The 18924-nt window shown below is 39.7% G+C and overlaps 1 protein-coding gene across 4 annotated transcripts in view; it reads left to right on the forward strand.

Annotated features, from left to right (window-relative positions):
• Nucleotides 1-15683, forward strand: part of LOC102217812 (receptor-type tyrosine-protein phosphatase U-like) — a 184622-nt gene extending 168939 nt beyond the window's left edge. For 3 of the 4 annotated variants that reach the window (XM_023344776.1, XM_023344777.1, XM_023344778.1), the window contains 7 exons: nt 3115-3250; nt 4786-4935; nt 7256-7570; nt 9805-9930; nt 13483-13640; nt 13995-14130; nt 14747-14889. In XM_023344776.1, the coding sequence (XP_023200544.1) occupies nt 3115-3250; nt 4786-4935; nt 7256-7570; nt 9805-9930; nt 13483-13640; nt 13995-14130; nt 14747-14809 (1084 nt within the window). In that variant the 3' untranslated portion in view covers nt 14810-14889. Of the gene's footprint in view, nt 1-3114; nt 3251-4785; nt 4936-7255; nt 7571-9804; nt 9931-13482; nt 13641-13994; nt 14131-14746 lie in introns of all 4 variants that reach the window. The other variant, XM_023344775.1, reaches the window with a different exon arrangement.
• Nucleotides 15684-18924: the final 3241 nt, after the last annotated feature.

An 18924-nucleotide genomic window follows, 5' to 3' on the forward strand; every position in this document is an offset into this window, starting at 1 on the left:
GGATTGGCTGCTTTGCAAAAGTCAGCCAATAGTTTGCTGAGTAGCATTGCACCGGAGTAATTCAGTTCCCCAAATTGCATTTTCTTCACACGGAACATTCAGCGAAAAGGAAAATTATCCACAAATAACTTAGAGCTACGATCCACAGAAAGCGCTATAAATTAGGTGGTCTGATGGTTAGCACAGCTTTTCAGGGAAAACACTTTCACCTGTTCCCCTTCTTACCTGTGGTGGCGCTGCACCGACAGTCACTGAAGGAAACAACATAAAATCCTCTGAAGAAGACACTGATCATGACTTCCTTCTTCCCAAAATATAAAGAAACACGGAGTGGAGTGGAGAGTTAGGCGTTTATAGGATTTCTCTTTTGTCTTAAAAAAAACACAAACCATTTCTAATTTCTCCTGCTAGTACTAGACTCACACAGTTGTTTTGATTGTATTTACCCAGAATGCCCTGCGCTATAGTCCACTTCCTGCTTTTAGAGCGGTCCCCCGTCCACTTGGTGTTCACATATGGATTTAAACTCACACACATACACGCCTACAGACACACAGCTAAAGAACAGCTTTTTCCTCAAGAGCTGTGAAATCAATCAGTCCACCTTCCATCCTCTCTGCCCCCTGCAGACACACACACACCCTCATGCTGATGACTGATTAAGACTTTATTTATTCATCTGTTTATCACTGAGGGTACCACTGTGATTTCATTATGTTCTAGAAACATAATGGCAAATAAAAATCGTATGTCTTAGATTGTGGAAGAACAGAGACTGTCTGAGTTTAATATAGGATGAGGGAAATGAATTAACGCACTTTTTAAATCATTTTTGTTCTAAACTTTCGATTTTACATCAGATATCAAGTCTTTTCAATTACACATGTTTAAGTCCAAGTCAAGTCATAACTGAACATTTTTTCAAGTCAAGACCAAAGTCATAATTAATAGTAACAGTAATGACACTTTCTATTAGTGAGTAATAATAGTAGTGACTTATAATAGTAATGACTTGTGTCTACACTTCTGATTTTAAGCTGTTAGCATGTTATACCACTGATGAGTCTGTCATACAGTAACAGTAGTCAGTCAGAGGCCTTTTTAGATTCGTTGTGAGACTGACTGCTACTGGAGATCCTTCCTACCCACAACATCTCCATACATAATGACTATTTGAAGTTACAATAAATTTCCCCCTTGGGATAAATAAAGTATATTTGAATTGAATTGCTTGGAATTTAAACTCTGTTCCTATATATTTCTTTTATCATTTTTTCTGACTTTCCAGTTGTCTATTATACCTTCTTTTGTCTTGATCTATCACAGAGATCCACTAAATAAGACATTTAAGCTGCTGGTTGTAACATGATGCCTACGAATAAAAATAAATAAATTTAAAAAATCAGAAAAAGTGAAAGCTAAGCTGCTATAAACTCCCCCTGCCAATTGTAAGTTGTTCAGGGGAGCCATCTCGTAATAAGCCATCTTCATGAGTAATATACTCAATGTTCATGCAAATCATTTTCTCACACAGAAGCCGACAGTTCATTAAGTCTGCAACAAAAAAAGAGTAGGACTTAGCGATTCTGCAGTTGTACTCCTTAGCAGAACAACAGGCCCGTTTTCTCCACGTCTTACACCAACAGAGCGCCATGACCCGCTGTCTGAGTTACATCCATGTAGCACTAATGATGCAGCATGACAGTCAGACATGGATCTGACAGTCTGTATAGCAAACAGTGGGTGTGATGAAGGGTTCAGCATCGGGTGGATGATCTGACGCACAAGAACCTGGAAACGGTCGGAGGCAGCAGCCACTCATCATCATCATCATCAGTAAGTGGCTTTACGTGGAGACGTGATCTTCATCACGTCAGCTGAGAGCTGCTGGAGGCTCAAAGGAACAGCAGCAGCCTGGTGTTTCCCCTTTGGGTCCAACTGAAACTAAACCAGGTTTCTCTGTGTTTATGACCTAAAATTCATCGTCCGTCTGCCCATGTTACACATTACCTGGAGTAAGAAGAGAAAAAATTAGCTTACAGAAAACATGAAATGTACATTGTACTTATTTAAATTATTATTGCTTTTTTGTCTTGATTTAAAAACACCAACATCAGGATTTTATGTCTTTGATTTTTGATTAATGTACTTATTTATTGTTTATGTGAATATTTAAAGATGTCAACAAGTAAACCACAAAGTGTTTAAAAATGAAAATATCTATAGCTGAAACCAGATGTTTCCTCTCTGTTTGAAGTTCAATCAGATCAAACTTCTAGTTTTAACTTGGTTGGAATTACCAAAATTGATTTTTATTTGCTAAATGCCAGAAAACTTTCAATATTTTTCTTTGCATTGTTTTTAGAGATTTTTTTGTAGCTTTCCTTGAATTCAAACGTTTTCATACATTCCATACTGGTCGGCCTCCTGTTAACTCACATGTCTCTGTTAATCTGCACAAAGTTTGAGGAAGGAAACACAAAAGCTTTGACACAGTCATACGGTTTAAAAGACAATTATTTGTGGTGCTGACCAAAATGTATGTAAACCTTTGAACTGGAGGAAAGTGACCAAAAAAAATCTCAAACAAAATATTCACAGCAGGTTTTCTGGCATTTAGCAAATATAAATTATTTGGTAATTCTAAATAAACCAAGACAAAAAAAGTCTGGTCTGATTTACCTTCATACAGTCATTAAAAACTAAAAGTCTTTTTTTCAGGGTATGTAAATATCTGGTTTCAACTGTACATAGAATTAAAAAACAAATTTGAAACATAAAGACAAAAATAATTCCTCCCCCCAAAATAGGAAAAATCTTTGACTCTAAATAAATATGATTTATTTGTTTATTTATTATGCAACTTATTAAAGTATTAAAAATATAACTTAGAGTTTTATTTCTGTTAACGTTGATAAAAAATAGTTTTTTGTCTTTATTTTCATATTTAAATTTTTTTTAATAATCTTAGATTGTATGTCTGATTTTTTCCTTCATAAATATTTTGTTTTGTAAGATGTATTAAGGATTCTCTCACTTTGAACAGTGTGCAGCGGCTCATGTCCGTCCTCTTCTCTCCTCTCCTCTCCTCTGCTCTGTTCTGCCCGGTAACAGCATGGGCGCCGGCCGGACTGGCTGCTACATCGTGCTGGACGTCATGCTGGATATGGCCGAATGTGAAGGAGTGGTGGACATCTACAACTGCGTGAAGACGCTGTGCTCCCGTCGGATCAACATGATCCAGACTGAAGTGAGTGGGACGGCGGGGACGCTTTAGGACGGGCCCCGCTGACAGGTTTGATCCTGAAAATATGAAGCAACTGCAGAAACACGCTGGGGAATTTCTCACGCTTCCACTTCAATGATCTTTATGCTCATGAAAAGCTTTGGGAACAGCGTTCAGCTGTGTATGAATATGCAGAAGTTTGTTTTTTTTAAAACTGGCTAGAATCTCATGTCAATATGTGGCTAATTTTTGTCCATAGACTCATTGGTAGGTTGATGTTAAAGCACAATAATAAATACGGGGATAAAAACCATACAATAACACAACAAGAACAACAAGAAAGTGGATAAAACCATGTTAAAATCAATACATATTTGCATATAATCGATCTTGACATGCTTGACTTTCCCAGAGCCAGTTTCTAAGATTTTTTTTCATGAAATGAGAAGTGAAAGGTCCCTCATGTTACTCTGAATTTATTCCCACTATGGAAAGTAAAACAGGAAGAAGTAGCTTGAAATATTTTATAAACTGAGACAAAATCTTGATATTTTTACAGTGTTTGCTCCAAGTTAGCCATTTATATTTTTGGACTATCTGGCAATGATGGTTTGGGATTTTAATTTATTAATCCCAGAGGAAAACTCATATTAGAAGTCATTTCTACTGGCTTTACGATTCTTCTGGAAGCCAATGACCAATTTGTCATATGAGTCATATGAGAGGTAATCATGTCACCAGAATATAACTTGGCGCTTTCTACAGTTTAACTCAGAAAGAGTTCAGAAATCAATATTTGGTGAAACAGCAGTGAGGCTTTCAGTTGGGTTCAGTACAGTGGGCTCTTCATTTTTTATATATTGAAGAGCAAGAAAATGCTCTTCAATATTCTTTTGCCTATGTTTGTTTCTCCACTATTAGCACAAGGTTAATTGACAGCACTGAGCTCCTCCTCCTGGCTCCGATTGGTTGGTTTTAGTGCATTTCCTCATAAGGTAATCGATCTTTTCACAGATTGTCTCATATCATACATGGTGACAATTTTAACAAATATGTTAAAATATTGTTTATACAAGTTACACACTGCAGCTTTAACAGGCCTGGAAAACAGCCTGATAAAACCCAAAACATTTACAATTTGTTTTCTATTAAACATGTATTTGAGCTGCAGCTCCGTCCATGTTTGTGCAGACACATGAAAGCAGATGAATCCGGTGAATGAGGTTCGTTGCTGTGAATGTTTCCCTGCCTTTGTTTGTCCCAGCCTCCTGGTTAATTGCCCGGCTCTTGACGTTATTGAAACGGCGCCTGTAGGCAGCATGTGGCTTTTCTGATACGAGTCCTGCAGATTTTTGTTTTCTGAGGGTTTTTTATTGACAGTTCTGTGCTTGGAAGTAAAGCGTAGGCACGGGGAATGTGAGGAGTTTTCTGACAGTTGACAACTATTCATCAACATTCGGCGGCGGTAATTAAATTGGCCATTGTTCACGGCGAGTGGGCCTCGCTGCGGCGAGCAGGGAGGGGCTGAGCCTCTGTCTGTCTGTCTGTCTGTCTGTCAGGAGCAGTACGTCTTCATCCATGATGCCATCCTGGAGGCCTGCCTGTGTGGAGAAACCGGCATCCCCGTGTCTGAGTTTGCTCCTGCCTACAAGGAAATGCTGAAAGTGGATTCTCAGAGCAACACCTCACAGCTCAGAGAGGAGTTTCAGGTGACACAGCCCTTCCCTGTGCAAATGAATGGATTTGTTTTCTGTTTTTTGGACGTTTTTACCTGATTTCACTTGTTGCAACTCTTATATAATCCTTCATCATGGCAACATTTTCTAAGCAGAAGTAAAATAAAATTAAAAGGGTTAGTATTATGTGAAATTGACTTTTTTGAGCTGTACGTCATGTTCTAATATTATTCTCTCACCAAAAACAAACCTGGAGTGTCGCTTTGATTCTTTCATGCATGTTTGAGAAATTTTTTAATCTCCCTGGCAACCATTCCGCTGTGGGTGGACATAGCTCCGCCTTTGAGACGCAGCTCTTCCTCTCACAGAGCAGTTCTCCTCCACTCAGCTCCTTCAGACTAGCCAGCAGCAATCAGCAACACCTGGCGGAGCTGCGTGTCTGCAGAGCTCATTATAGGAGCTACTCCTCAGTGAAACGCTGGCAAAAACCTTGTTAAAGGGTTAATAGAAGAACCATGTTATGATGATTTCCTGAGGGTGGAGTTTCAGGAAGAGCAGGAGTTTTTAAAGAGACAGGGGCCCAATTTCAAGGTATTAAATTACAAAGTTACATTTCTTTTAAGTCATATTTGATATGCAAAGCATTTGTATAACAACAGATACTAACATAGTTGATTGTGCTTTCAAATGGCACTGTGTGCCTGGAAAATACATAATACTGCCCCTTTAACAAGATTTCCTGATTAAAGTATCACAGGTTTGCATTTTACACACTGAACGTGTTGATGTGCTGCTTTTAATGGCATTTGGAAAACAGGATAATTAAAAATGTTATTTTTGGCAAGAAAACTGTGTGCTGCAGTGGGATTTCTGAGCCATAGAATTTGAACTTCATGTCTGCCAGTTAACACGAAGCCTTTATTACGTCTCTAAAAGGAGGTTCTTCTACTGATTTTAAGGATAGATTTAATACACAGCCTCATTTATTACATATGTGCTTAAATAACTGGTCATCGATTTATTTTAATCTTGTATCAAAATCTTGATAAGTCAAAATCTTAAGTGAAAAAATAAGTAACTTTTTTCAATTACTTACTTATTTAATTCATTCATTTCAGTTTAAAATGAACACACTTTGTCACATGTTGATATAAACAAGTTTTGAATGAAAAGAATTTGGTGGAAGAGAAAAAATCTCATATAGTATGTATGCCTCTTCTCTCTTACTGCACCATAAGCAGCTAAGCATCAGTCATCCATATTGATGCATCTTTAAAAACAGAACGGCCAATGTATGAATTGAATTGCACTGTGAATACTTCCAATACGTTTCTGTTTATTTTGGCCTCTGAAAATGGACAGAAAAAGACTGAAGAGTAAATTAAACAACTGACCTGGTGGTAGACACACGCAACCAAACTGAACTGGAGCAGACTATGAGTTCAATGATTACAAAATGACTTTAAATGCTGAAAGCAATGTATGCATACATTGTCAATATAAAACATTTACTTTTAGATGACTTCATTTATTACCCAAAAATCTCTGTAGTAAAACAACCAGAGCTACAAACGTATGAAATGACCATAAAACGTCTTAGTGGACTTTTCTATTCACTAACTTTATAAGCTTCGTGTTAGTGACCTCTACAGTGACCTCTGATTGTAATATTCTGTTGACACTCCATGACTGATCCAAACATGAAGGCCATCGGTTTGAAACCTCACTTTTTTTTATGTTGTTTTATTTTTTTAAAGAAAGAAAAGTATAAAATATTCAGACTAAACAGATTTTTTTCTTAGTTTCTTTTTTGCTGCTCTGAAACTGTCTTAGCTAGAACTAACACTTACACCTTTGATTCCAAATCAGAGGAATGGAATCGAAATAATAATTTTCATTATTTATTATTGTCCAACACAGTCGTTTTTTTGTTTTTTTTTAAAAAAGTGATAGAAAAACACTTATGTTTTAATACAACTAAGCAATTTTCTACTTAAAAAACTGAAACACTTTAATGTTTTCCAGACAGCAGCATGGATGATACACATTACATTCTACTAATACATTAACATCAAGGTTATTTATCACAGGAATGAGTTATTCTTGACTCTATTTCTAACACATTTGCTCTTTTTCTCTGTTGCTCATCAGTGACTACGAATACTTTTCTGGTTGTATGATTTAAGTTTGACTCATCTGGTCTTAAAGAGACAGTGCATCATTCACATTATCTTTTTAACCTGAATCTGGAACTTTATCATTTCATGTAAAACGTACAGGCGTTCACCGAAAACGAACGCGGCCTTCTTAATGACCTCTCCTCCTCTCCCTCTCCCTGCTCGTTTGTCTCCAGACCCTGAACTCGGTGACTCCTCACCTGGACGTGGAGGAGTGCAGCGTCTCCCTGATGCCCAGGAACCGGGAGAAGAACCGGAGTATGGACGTTCTGCCGCCGGACCGCTCCCTGGCCTTCCTCGTCACCACCGAGGGAGAGAACAGCAACTACATCAACGCAGCGCTGGCCGACAGCTTCCTCCGACCCGCTGCCTTCGTGGTGACGCCGCACCCGCTGCCCGGCACCACCACCGACTTCTGGAGGCTCATATACGACTACAGCTGCACCTCGGTGGTGATGCTGAACCAGCTCAACCAGTCCAACTCTGCGTGGGTAAGATCAACCACTGACCTTAACTCAGTGTTTTACCTGCGTGCGTATCTATTTAAAGAAGCGATGATTTTAGTAATCGAGTAATCTATCAGTTGTTATGGTTATTCGTCGAGTAATCGGATAAAAAAATTCCCCGGTTCTGCAGTGGCTGCTTAAGCTAGTAAAAGACATAGTGAAAGAATAAATGCTAGTAAAAAGCAACTCAGTTCATTTTTTATTTATCGCTTAAACTGCAATATGATTCAGACATCACTTTTAGTCTCCTGGTTGAAATATGACAAACTTTTGTTAAAGTGCAAAAACAGATGAGAAATGAAAGATTTCACATTAACGTTTAAAAATTCAAAAGCAAACTTAAATTGAGGCATTAGTAAAACTCAGCCTTTTATATTACACTTTACTTTCATTAAATAAGAATTGAAATTAAAATCATGTGAATAAGTCATTAAAACTATGTTGCGTCATCATCCTCCAACTACTTCCTGTTTTCTTCTTTGTGGTTTGTGCCAGCAGCAACTTCCTGTTGTTGATCGTATGATGCATAAAACATGTTTTCATTGTAGTTCTGCTAAATAAACCAATTTTTATGTGGCCAAAAAAGCTCCTCATGCTAGCACCAAAACATTTGATCAAAAAACAAGAGTTTTTGGGAAATGACGAGCTCCATAAAGTGAATTCATTTTTGAAATGTCAAATTGTTTAATTATATTTTTCAATGAAAACACAGCTATTGAAGTTACTGATGTTGAATCTCCTCCAGCACCACTGCCTCCAGCTATCCAAGGTTAAGCATACATCAATTCTAAAATTTTTGTGTGAAATCTGGTTATTTATGGACTTTTTTTTTATCCAAAGTATTTTTTAAAAATGCAGTTGGGAAAACTGAAATACTTACGCACATGCTACTTTTCACTCTATTGGCTCATGTTTGTAAATCAGCCAATCCAGGAACTTCTTCTTCTTGCCTCCGATAAGGTAGGAACGTTGATAAGGAAACTGTAGCTATTGGCTTCTGTGTTCAAACTACGATGATTTCCACAGTACGTCTTATTGCATCTTAAGGTATATGTTGTGTTTGAGCAGTTCTTAAAGTTTTTAGAGTGCGGTTCTCTGGTATTCACAGATTTTAGCTAGTCGCCTGGGTTATTGTCCTTAAACTGATGAATACAAAGTGAAACCAGCTGTCGCATGTCAGGACGGACGGGTTAGACTACGTGGAAGGAACAAGGAAACCTTTTCCTGGTTTAGGTTAACCTAAAGAGCTGCCGCCCTACGTGACTCACAGCTCAGTCATCAGACGCTGCCCTCTCGTTGTTCTCCACTCTGCATTAAGACCCCCTGTGTTTAATTTGCCTTCACACCATCGATGCACTCTCCTTCCTCCATGTTGGCTCTCGGGAAGGTTTGTTCAGGCGTCTCCCTATCGCCGCCCTGTCAGCGTGTCATGTCTCATCGCTGCTCAACATTTACACCATGCCTGTCAGCTGCAGCCTGCCCTCCTTCCACTGTCACTCCCTTCTCGTCTCCTTCCCTCCGCCTGCCCGTGGATTACCAGTTTGCCCCTCAAATATTAGCTCTCTGGCTCAGTTTGTCCTCCTGAGTTGGTGGGAGACTGGCGGGTGGAGGGAACACGGCTGTCTGTCTCCTGCCTGGATGTATAAATATTTATCTCTCTTTCTGCTCAATGTCACCTGCTAATACCCTTCTGTCACCGCGTCACCGCTATCACTTCCTACTCCAGGGGTCCTGAGCTCATCCCAGAAGTCAATGCAGAACATGTCAGTGGTTCGGCGGCGGCGCTGTTGTTGTTGTTCCTTTGTGAGGTGGGAAGTGTTTTTGAAGCAGGGGGGCCATAGGGGAGTCGCGTTTGGAGTCGATCCAGATTCTGAGCTGGCTCCTCGTCTCTCCTGGGAACAGTCAAGGTCTCCCACTTCATTAATTTATAATGTACTAATGGTAATGATTGGAACTCATGAATAATTCAGACCTGGAGGCTGACGCCGAAGAATTGTTCCCATCGTGAGTGCTTCTTTTTTTTTTTTTTTTTTTTTCTCGTTTAATTTACAGCGTCTGTTTGCAGGTAATCATTGTCATTTAGGCTAATTGTATCTGTTGTCAATACTCAGGTGTCTTGTAAGTGGCTTCCCCATCACTTGACGCTGACATAATGATTTGTTTTGTGGGCTAATGACCTGCTGCCTTCCCTCCCCGCCTCGCCTCCCTTGTCCTGCTAGCCCTGCCTGCAGTACTGGCCGGAGCCTGGGATCCAGCAGTTCGGCCCCATGACCGTGGAGCTCCTGTCCAGGACTGCAGATGATGACGTCATCATCCGACTCTTCCGGATTCAGAATATTACACGGGTAACTTGAATTAGGACTCAGATCTTTATTCCATTTAGTTTTAGTCATTTCTTAGACTCTTTATGTCGTGGTTTCCTTTGTTTCTTATTGACTGTTAATACTGACTGTATTTGTTGTGTGTATTGACAACATTTGTGCAGTTAAGTCATCTTAATCTTGTTTGTGTAATCTTTGTTTTTAGATAAATGACTTATTGTCCAGGGACAAAAACTCAAAAACAGCCATTTGGCTAAATCTGGCACATTTGCAAAAATTTTAAATTAATGTGCATTGTCCCTACCTAATCAGTTTCCTTTAATTTGGGATATCAGTAAAAGCAAAATGTAGGGCATGCTCGCATGTGCAAAGACTGTTGGGAAATGTAGTATCCTAAAATCAAGCTACACTGCCTGACCAGAAAAACTTTGGAAACTTTGTGAATCCTGAGTGACTCTGATCGGCGAACTGAAGAAAAACAACAGGACAACTCCAGGTTGTAAGGTGAGAGTGTTTCCACATGAACGATATGACGTGAACCCAAGGTATTGTGGGACTGAACGGCTTTGTTGCTATAAGAAAACCACTAATCCGAGAGAAAAACTCTTCAATCTGCCAGGGAGCAGAAGATTGGATAGTCTAACCATGAATTTGTTCTTTGCTGATGACATGAGAATATTCCGAGATGACAGGATTCACACTGAGAAAGACTCAGGCTCCAGGGAGCATGAGACGTCATTTTCACACATGGATGGAGCCTGTAGGGAGTTCTGTGGCCGGACTCCCCCATCATCAGTACAAGTTCTTGGTGATAAATTAAAAATGCAACACTGGATGTAAAAATATTTCCTAATCCTCTCAGTAATCTTCGAGCATACTCGATTACTAATAGGAGAGATGTCGAACAAAACACTAAATGAAAACGGAGACGTATTGTTCATGGTGTTACATCAAGAACATTTCAGCATTCTTTGCCATTTCCAGGTATCACTCATCTAGTCTCTTATCTCCAACAGTCAGCCGTCCCTTAGAGTGGCGAATCCTGACATAGACATTTTTTTTTTTTCCACTTCAGAGAGTTTGAGCCACATGGGTATCCTTCTGGAAAACTCCTCAGAACAACTTTCTATGTTTTTTTTATTTATTTTTTTACATTGGTTAATTACCTTTTACAGACGCCAGTGATTTCCTCTGTGACCTGACATATGCTGACATGCTGATCAGGGAATAAAATGATGGTAGTTAACACCACGCAGTCATTTTAAAGACTGGCCTACTCAGCCTTCCAGTTCTTATGCCAAGAAGGGTAATATGACACTTACAGTATTTCTTATATGAAGTGTCCAGTACTAACTATACCAAAGTATTTATCTGCATGATATGGAGTGTTTGATACTCTGATCAAACACTTTTTAATGGCTTTGAAAAATAAGCTGCACTTTTTTATGTATCTGATATTGTAACATAAATACAGTTACATTACGTAAATGTTGAGATTAAAAATATTTTTTATGAATAAATATTTTGCACTACAATGTTTACAACTGAATAATCTACAGTAGATGCCATCAGAAGTGCGAATGCATTGTGAAACTATCATTATGTTTTAAATATGCAGTTGCAATATTGGACTTTGTGGTCCAGTTCCCTGCGACAGACTGGCGACCTGTCCAGGGTGACCCCGCCTCTCGCCCAGAACGTAGCTGGAGATGGACACCAGCAGCCCTAATGACCCCACTAGGGAAAAGGGTGTTAGAAAATGGAGGGAAAGAAGGAGGGAGGGATGGATGGAGTGAGTTCCAGTTAATTTTTCTAATTTGGACCAGGAAATATCTGCCTTCAAAGCATAAATGGCACACAGCTTTGGTGAGAATATGGACAAGATTAGCTGTGTTAGCATCTTTAGGACTGTCTATGGATGCATCATCATGGCTAGCTTTCCTCAAAACTAGTTTATCTTACAACTAGCTTTCCTCACAGCTAGCTTTCCACAAAGCTAGCTTCTGTGAAATTTCTGACGTCAGGGTAGCTCTTCTGAAATATCTTCATTTTCACTACAGCACTATAAGAACTCTAGATATTTGTGTTGATCTGCCAGTAGAACTTGCTATTGACTAGCCTACTTGCTTTGCATATGTCTGTAGCACCATACCATTTTGTGTTAGATGTACGGTCAGCTGGGATGCTGCAGATTATTACTCAGTTATAGCAAAGCTAAGAGGTTTCAAAAATTAGTAATGATTCGTGACTTCAGTAAGTTTTATTTTCTTTGTAGTCAGGAAGAAAGAAGTTGCAGATCTGAAGTGTAAATTAAAGGCATCACTTGATATGTCAGCCTGACAGTGTCAACTGCTAAAGCTGCTGTTTAAATGTTCACGTTCTCTGAGTTCAATAACGGTTTCGGTCAAAAGATCATTTCAAGTTTTGCCTTCGGAAATCAACTACTCCAGCTCCTTGCTGCTGTGGGAGGAATTTAATTTGATTTCATTTGTTTTCTGAGAGAGCTAATGACACCGGTTGACGGTGAAATAAACCGCCGTGTGACCCGGGTCCCATCTTGCATTTGTTCCTCTCGGCCGCTGGAATGATTTCCTGCATAATAATCCTACAAAATAATTGTGAACTGCTTTTCTTTTAGCATTGACTTGAAATAAATACAATTTTCAGTTTCAAGCTCTTAAAGTTATGACATTTTTACTGAATTGGATATTTAAAACTGACTAGAATATTTGTTTGCCTGTATGGCTGGTTTTGTCTTAATAAAGTTAGTTCATGTATTGTCCCAGTAGTGATTAGGGTGGAGCAGAACAGGCATGCCTGTTCTGCACACAAATATAAGGTTTATTTCAATATGGTTCTGTAAAATTTCTGAAGCCGAACCCTGTCTGACCCGCCGGGTTCAAAACTACCGGCCTCGACGTTAGAACACATCATAGAGAGGATTCTGAATAAACATATCGAGGCTGATTTTTGAAATTTTGCTGAATTGGAATATTACCCACATGTAAACATTGTTCATGAGCTGGCCACAAATTTAAACTGGACATAATTCAGAAACCTAAAGAAACCTTGAAATAATCTTTGTGCCCTAGGTTTTAAATTGTGAAGCAGTGTATTGGCTTTGGCTACTATCCAACTCTAGGGGGCGCCATGATGGAGAGATTACCTTGGAATAAAGTTGATCTGGCTAAAGTTGGTAGAGGACACAAAAAATAAATGCTTGAACAAGGAAAGAGAAACAATTAACAGACAGACATGCCTCCTCGACAACAAAACTACTGTTGGTGGGCAGGCCCAACGTCATTGTTGCCATACCAACAGAGACCGATGATGCATGATCTACACTTAGAATAATAGAGCCATGCTTGATAATGGAAATCTCACCCAGACTGCACATATCCTCCGTGTTCTGGTTCATTTTTGTACTTGCTTAGTGGCTTCTCATGGGGACATGGTGAGAGTCCCGATGCTCATCTTCATTAGTTTATGAAGGGTGCAGCTTTTACGATGTGGGACTTCAAGGAAAGAACTGATTTCTCACTCTTGCCCCCCCTCCTCTTTTCCTGACTTGTGTAGCTTCAGGAGGGTCAGCTGGTGGTGCGCCACTTCCAGTTCCTGCGCTGGTCCCCGTACCGAGACGTTCCCGACTCCAAGAAAGCGTTCCTCAGCCTTCTGGCTCAGGTCCACAACTGGCAGCGGGAATGTGGCGAGGGACGCACCATCGTCCACTGCCTGTGAGTTCTGCTGGTTCTCAGAACCGCCGGTTATTTTCTCCTAAGACGTATTACTGTCATAAAGACTGGTCACAACAACACATACTCTGTTCCCTGATCTCTTCAGCAAAAAGTAACTCAGAGTACTTCACTCTGCAGGTCAGGATGTCTCTCAGATTCCATCCCATCTCCTGTATTTAAATGAGAGATTTTCATTCATCTTCAAAGTCTGCCGTCTGGCCTTTTTTTCTGACAGCATCCATGATCCGCGCTCAGTCAAACTGTGACATTCCCTTCTGATTTTTAGGACACCTTTTTTTTTAGGTCACTCATTGCTCTTTGCTGCTGTGTCTATGTCTGATCGTTTCGGAGCAGGAACGGCGGCGGTCGCAGTGGCACTTTCTGCGCATGCACCATGATCCTGGAGATGATACAACATCACAGCATGGTGGACGTGTTCTTCGCTGCCAAGACGCTGCGCAACTCCAAGCCAAACATGGTGGAGACCATGGTAAACCAGCATGAGTCTTTGTCGTCCATCGCTGTTAGCCGATGTGGCTTGTCCGTCAGATTTATGGCTGTACCAGAAACACGTAACAAAGGTTCCGTCTTGGGACATTTGTACATAAAAAAAAAAAAAGGAATTAATTGTGTTACAATTACTAACACATTGACATCGCTGTAATTAATTCATTAAAATGGATGGATTAATGTCCCACCTCTAATATATACCTATACATATATATTCTATACATTGTGATAATGCACCAACTTTTCATACACTCATCGTCATTAATGTCATACTGATTATGGCTTTAATTTTTCTTCTTAGAAACATTCGTTTTTTGAAAGGTGTATTGATGAGAAAACATAAATTCAACTATCTTTGGAAACAAGTTGTGGGTTAGCAAGCTTGAATTCATGTTGTGTAATCCAAATGATCTCAAATATGATGCAGCTGAAACCAAAATACCACTATAGAAATCATTCTGATGATTCTGACTGACCTAAAAGCGGAGACATTTGGTCTGATTTAACTTCAGACTGAGGAGATAAGATGTGAACTTCTGGTTTCAGCTGCATGGTGGCCATTCAGAGCGAAGCCTGATGATGTGTTCTGCTTCCAGGAGCAGTACCGTTTCTGCTACGAGCTGATCCAGGAGTACCTGGACTGTCTGGAGGTCAGATAGCGCCAGCTGCTTCCACCGCGTCCCTTCTCAAGGAAACGGCCTGGATCTGGGATCCCGCTGCCTGGATCTTTGCCTCATTAGTCCCTAACATACTGCTCTGGTTGGATCCTTCGCCATGCCTGGATGAAAACATTATCAACCCTACAGACCTTAAGAGAAAACTCACAAGTTGTAACATACCACTCAAGACAATTTCATCTTCGCCCCCTGATCCAAGCCGGCCTCTTCCGTGCCATGTAACATCTGCCAAACCAGAGGACTTTAACCGGAGAGCTGACTCCGTCTTCTACTCCTTACAGGATCTAAAGAGCGCCTCTGTATCCTGCCTTACTCTGAACAAACACTGAAAAAAGGAACAACAGTTGACGCCATTTGCTGGGTGATATTTTGTGTTTGTAACACTGTAAATGGTGCAATTTGCTGTTGGTGAACATCCAATGTCGTTCTGTACTGTATTTGAATTTCAATGTGGATGAAGCTGACGACCTGAGATTGGCATATGGAGAAAAGGGAAGCCGACTTTTATCTGATGGACGTTTGTGTTCGGTGGATTGGTCTCTGGCCTAATTTCTCTTTATTTATTTGTGTATATCGATGTTTTATTTTTCCTCCATCGGATATTTCTAGATGTTTCCAATGTCTTAATCACTGTGCCATTCTCTCTCTCTCTCTCTCTGTCTGTTACTGGGTTAGGGTTCAGCATCTGCATGCCCGGTCTTAACTGTCTCATTGCAACGTGTGACCCAAGTCTGCTGTAAGAGAAGAATTTGTCGCTTTTTAGGTTTGTATTTATTCAATGTGTTTGATTTTCTAAATAGTGTAAAAAAGAGCAGGAGAAGAAATAAAATATGCTCCTAGCAGCAATGCATCTCAAGAAGTTTCTCCTAATTTTAGAGTACACTCTGAAACTTCAGGAAGTTGTGATTGCAACCACTGGAGCAAATTCACTCATCATTCTCAACTGTTGCACAGACCTGCAATTTTCACCAGTTATGGCAACTTTTTGCTGAATCTGACCAATAACCTTAACACTTTCTATATTTCCTTCTCTCTGACCGATCACTGCAACTCGTCTGAATTTTGACCAATCATCTTAGCCTCTTTCTAATTTTACTTCCTGTTTCATGACGTTTCTTGAAAGTCGAACCCACATGATAAAAGCATGGTTAAAAAAATCACACTAAATGATATTAGCCTCTTTTTTCTTTTTTGCAAATACCATTTTCAGATGTTCTTTAGGATCTGCTCTTATTCTCTGAATATTCAATTATATTTAATTTTCATTTGGTTTCATCGACATTCTACAAGCTGAACAGAGAATCCACATTGTGCAGTCACACATCAAGCAGCTTTTCCTCTACAGTGACTGTGGCCCCAAGAACTACATATAAACAATTAAAATATCATGATTAAGCTATGATCATGGACCTGACTTGTTCATAGTTCAATGTCTCAGGGTTTATATATTAACCTGAAAGCTGAATCCATTCTCTGCAGCCAAGCTGGAAACTGGAATTACAAGCAGCACTTTATGCAGAGTTTTGAAATCGGGGAACATTTCTCAAATTGAGTGGATCAGAAGTCAACAGGACTCTCTGAACGAGTCAGAGACTCTACACTAGTTAGAGCCCAGGGTAGAGATGATATTCAGATGGGAATTTTAAAATTTATTTTTCATTGATTGATTGATTGAGCCACCTCCTTGATGTACTCATGTGCTCATAAAGTTGCAAATATCTGCACCAAGTAGTCAAGTGTGTGAATTGTAATCTTTTAACATGACGGATGGCCGTCAGATTGTCCCGTCGCCGTTGTTTAAAAATCCAGCCAAAGATGAAAAATATTCCTTTAACGCGACCCCTCGCTTTTATCGAATTTTATGGAATTTTGCTTCCAACATTTTCTAATATGATACTTCAATCTGCACGTAAAAAAACATGTTGGAATTACGACTAGTGTTTTGTTGTATTTACTAAAAAAAAAAAAACGCTAATTAAAATTTATCTACCTTCATCTCAGATTTTTGCCTAAGTGGACAGATTTAGTGAGTCAACCAACAGGGAGCAACCTCGCCTTTAACAGATAGTGAAGCAGTAAATGGAGCAGAGCAGGAAAAACTTAGTAGCTATCCATGTCTATGCAACATATATCTATATGAAGATAGCAGCTGGTGTTTAAATATCATCCAGAGAACGACAGAGGTGACAGGAGAACAGCTTAATAGCAGCCAGTGTCATCCTGCGAGTGCATCTGATATTAAAGATTGCATAATTGGTATGAAAAACACGACACCATCATGGGAATTGCATTCTGGAGGTAAAGGCAGTTCAGTAGATTATCAACATTTTTTCTGTTGCACTGAAAAGGAAAAACCTTCACAAAACAAAACACTTCATAACTGAGGACCGTCGGAAATTTCAAGTTGATGGATTCGTTGTCGCTTTTCTCGTGCAGCCACTGGAAAGATAAAAGTGGGAAGAAATCAGACGGCGGAAACATGTTGCTCAGGTTCATTTTATGGAAAGAATCAAACATAGAAAACATTATGACCAAGTTGCTGTTTGGATGTTTGTCCCTCCTTTTGCTGCCAGACATCTCTGACTCATGAAGGCATGGCCTCCAGCAGAGCGCTGAGGATCCTGTGGTCCCAAGATGTTATCAATCAATCAGTCAAAGTCTATTTCTATAGCACATTTCAGCAACAACGCAGTTCAGTGCTTTACGTCATAAAAATACAAAATCATAGAACACAGTCAGCAATTGAAACATTACATTTTATCAGGTCATTAAACATCAGTGATGATTAATGTTTCATTGATGATGTTTCAAAATCAACTCTAAACAGCTTCAGTCTCGATTTAAAGGAACTCAGTGTTTCAGCTGTTTTGCAGTTTTATAGAAGTTTGTTCCAGATTTGTGGTGCATAGAAGCTGAATGCTGCTACTCCATGTTTGGTTCTGGTTCTGATGCAGAGCAGAACCAGAACCAGAAAACCTGAGAGGTCTGGAAGGTTGCTATGACAAAAGCAGATCTTTAATGTATTGTGGTGCTAAATCAATTTATAAACTAATAGTATTTTAAAGAAAAGCTAACTGTTGTTAGATTATAAATCACAGAGAAGCAGTTTCATAAGTGTGTGTATATATATATATATCTACATATACAGTATATACTGTTTAAATCACTACTGGATGGCCCCTCTTATCTCTTTTGACTTGGGTGTTAATTTTTATGCTTATCATTTAATTACCGATTTAATGAACTCCAGTTTTTTATCCCCCCTGCCCTCCCTACTCTAGACAGAGGCTCTAGTACTCAGCCAGCCCTTTAATTGGATGGAGTCTTGATGATCCATCGATTGAGTCCGCAGCTCCGTTAATCTGCACACACTGCTTTACAAAGCGTGTCGCATCTTGTTAATGTGTTTTATGAGCTGCTGATGAGCTCTGCTGATTCTCCGCTTGACCCCTTCCAGCTCCCATAGCGATGGCTCTTATCCGTAAACCTTACTGTCCTCCCCCTGCTGTCTGGACTCGTTTTGAACCAGGTGGAGCAGGTCAGCCGATGATTCAGGGTTTCTGCTCCGTCTGGATTTTCCTTTCATTAATAGTAAACAGGTGTGTATGAATCTTTTCTAATCATTCTGATTAGCACTTCACATTAGAGACACACTTATTTAATTGCACATTCATACACTGATCCATACATCACAAGGTAACTTGGGTTCAGTGCCTTCCTTTCTTTCTTAATGTTTCTTATTTAAAGGACATTTGGCACATTATGCCATATTTATCACTCACCAATATTTTACAAAAGACTCAGAACAAAAAATAAATTGCTGAGGTCAAAGGTGCCGTTGGGTCATGTTGTGATGTTGGCGTTGTTATCGTTCATCACTCTGTATGTTACAGAGCTGCTCTTTCTCCTGCTACAACATGATGAAAAGCCTCATAACACCAGCGGATGAAAAGCTAATTTGCTGTTGTGCGCTGAGCACAAAAGGATTGTGGGAAGACAGATTCCTCCCAGCATCTGTTTATGTCAGATTACACAAACCTGGGATTTTTCCCCCCTCTTTCATGTGACTGGAGAGAAAACGAAGGTCTTCGGAGGCT

This window comes from Xiphophorus maculatus, chromosome 13 (genome assembly GCF_002775205.1).
Source record: "Xiphophorus maculatus strain JP 163 A chromosome 13, X_maculatus-5.0-male, whole genome shotgun sequence".
NCBI classification, from domain to species: Eukaryota; Metazoa; Chordata; class Actinopteri; order Cyprinodontiformes; family Poeciliidae; genus Xiphophorus; species Xiphophorus maculatus.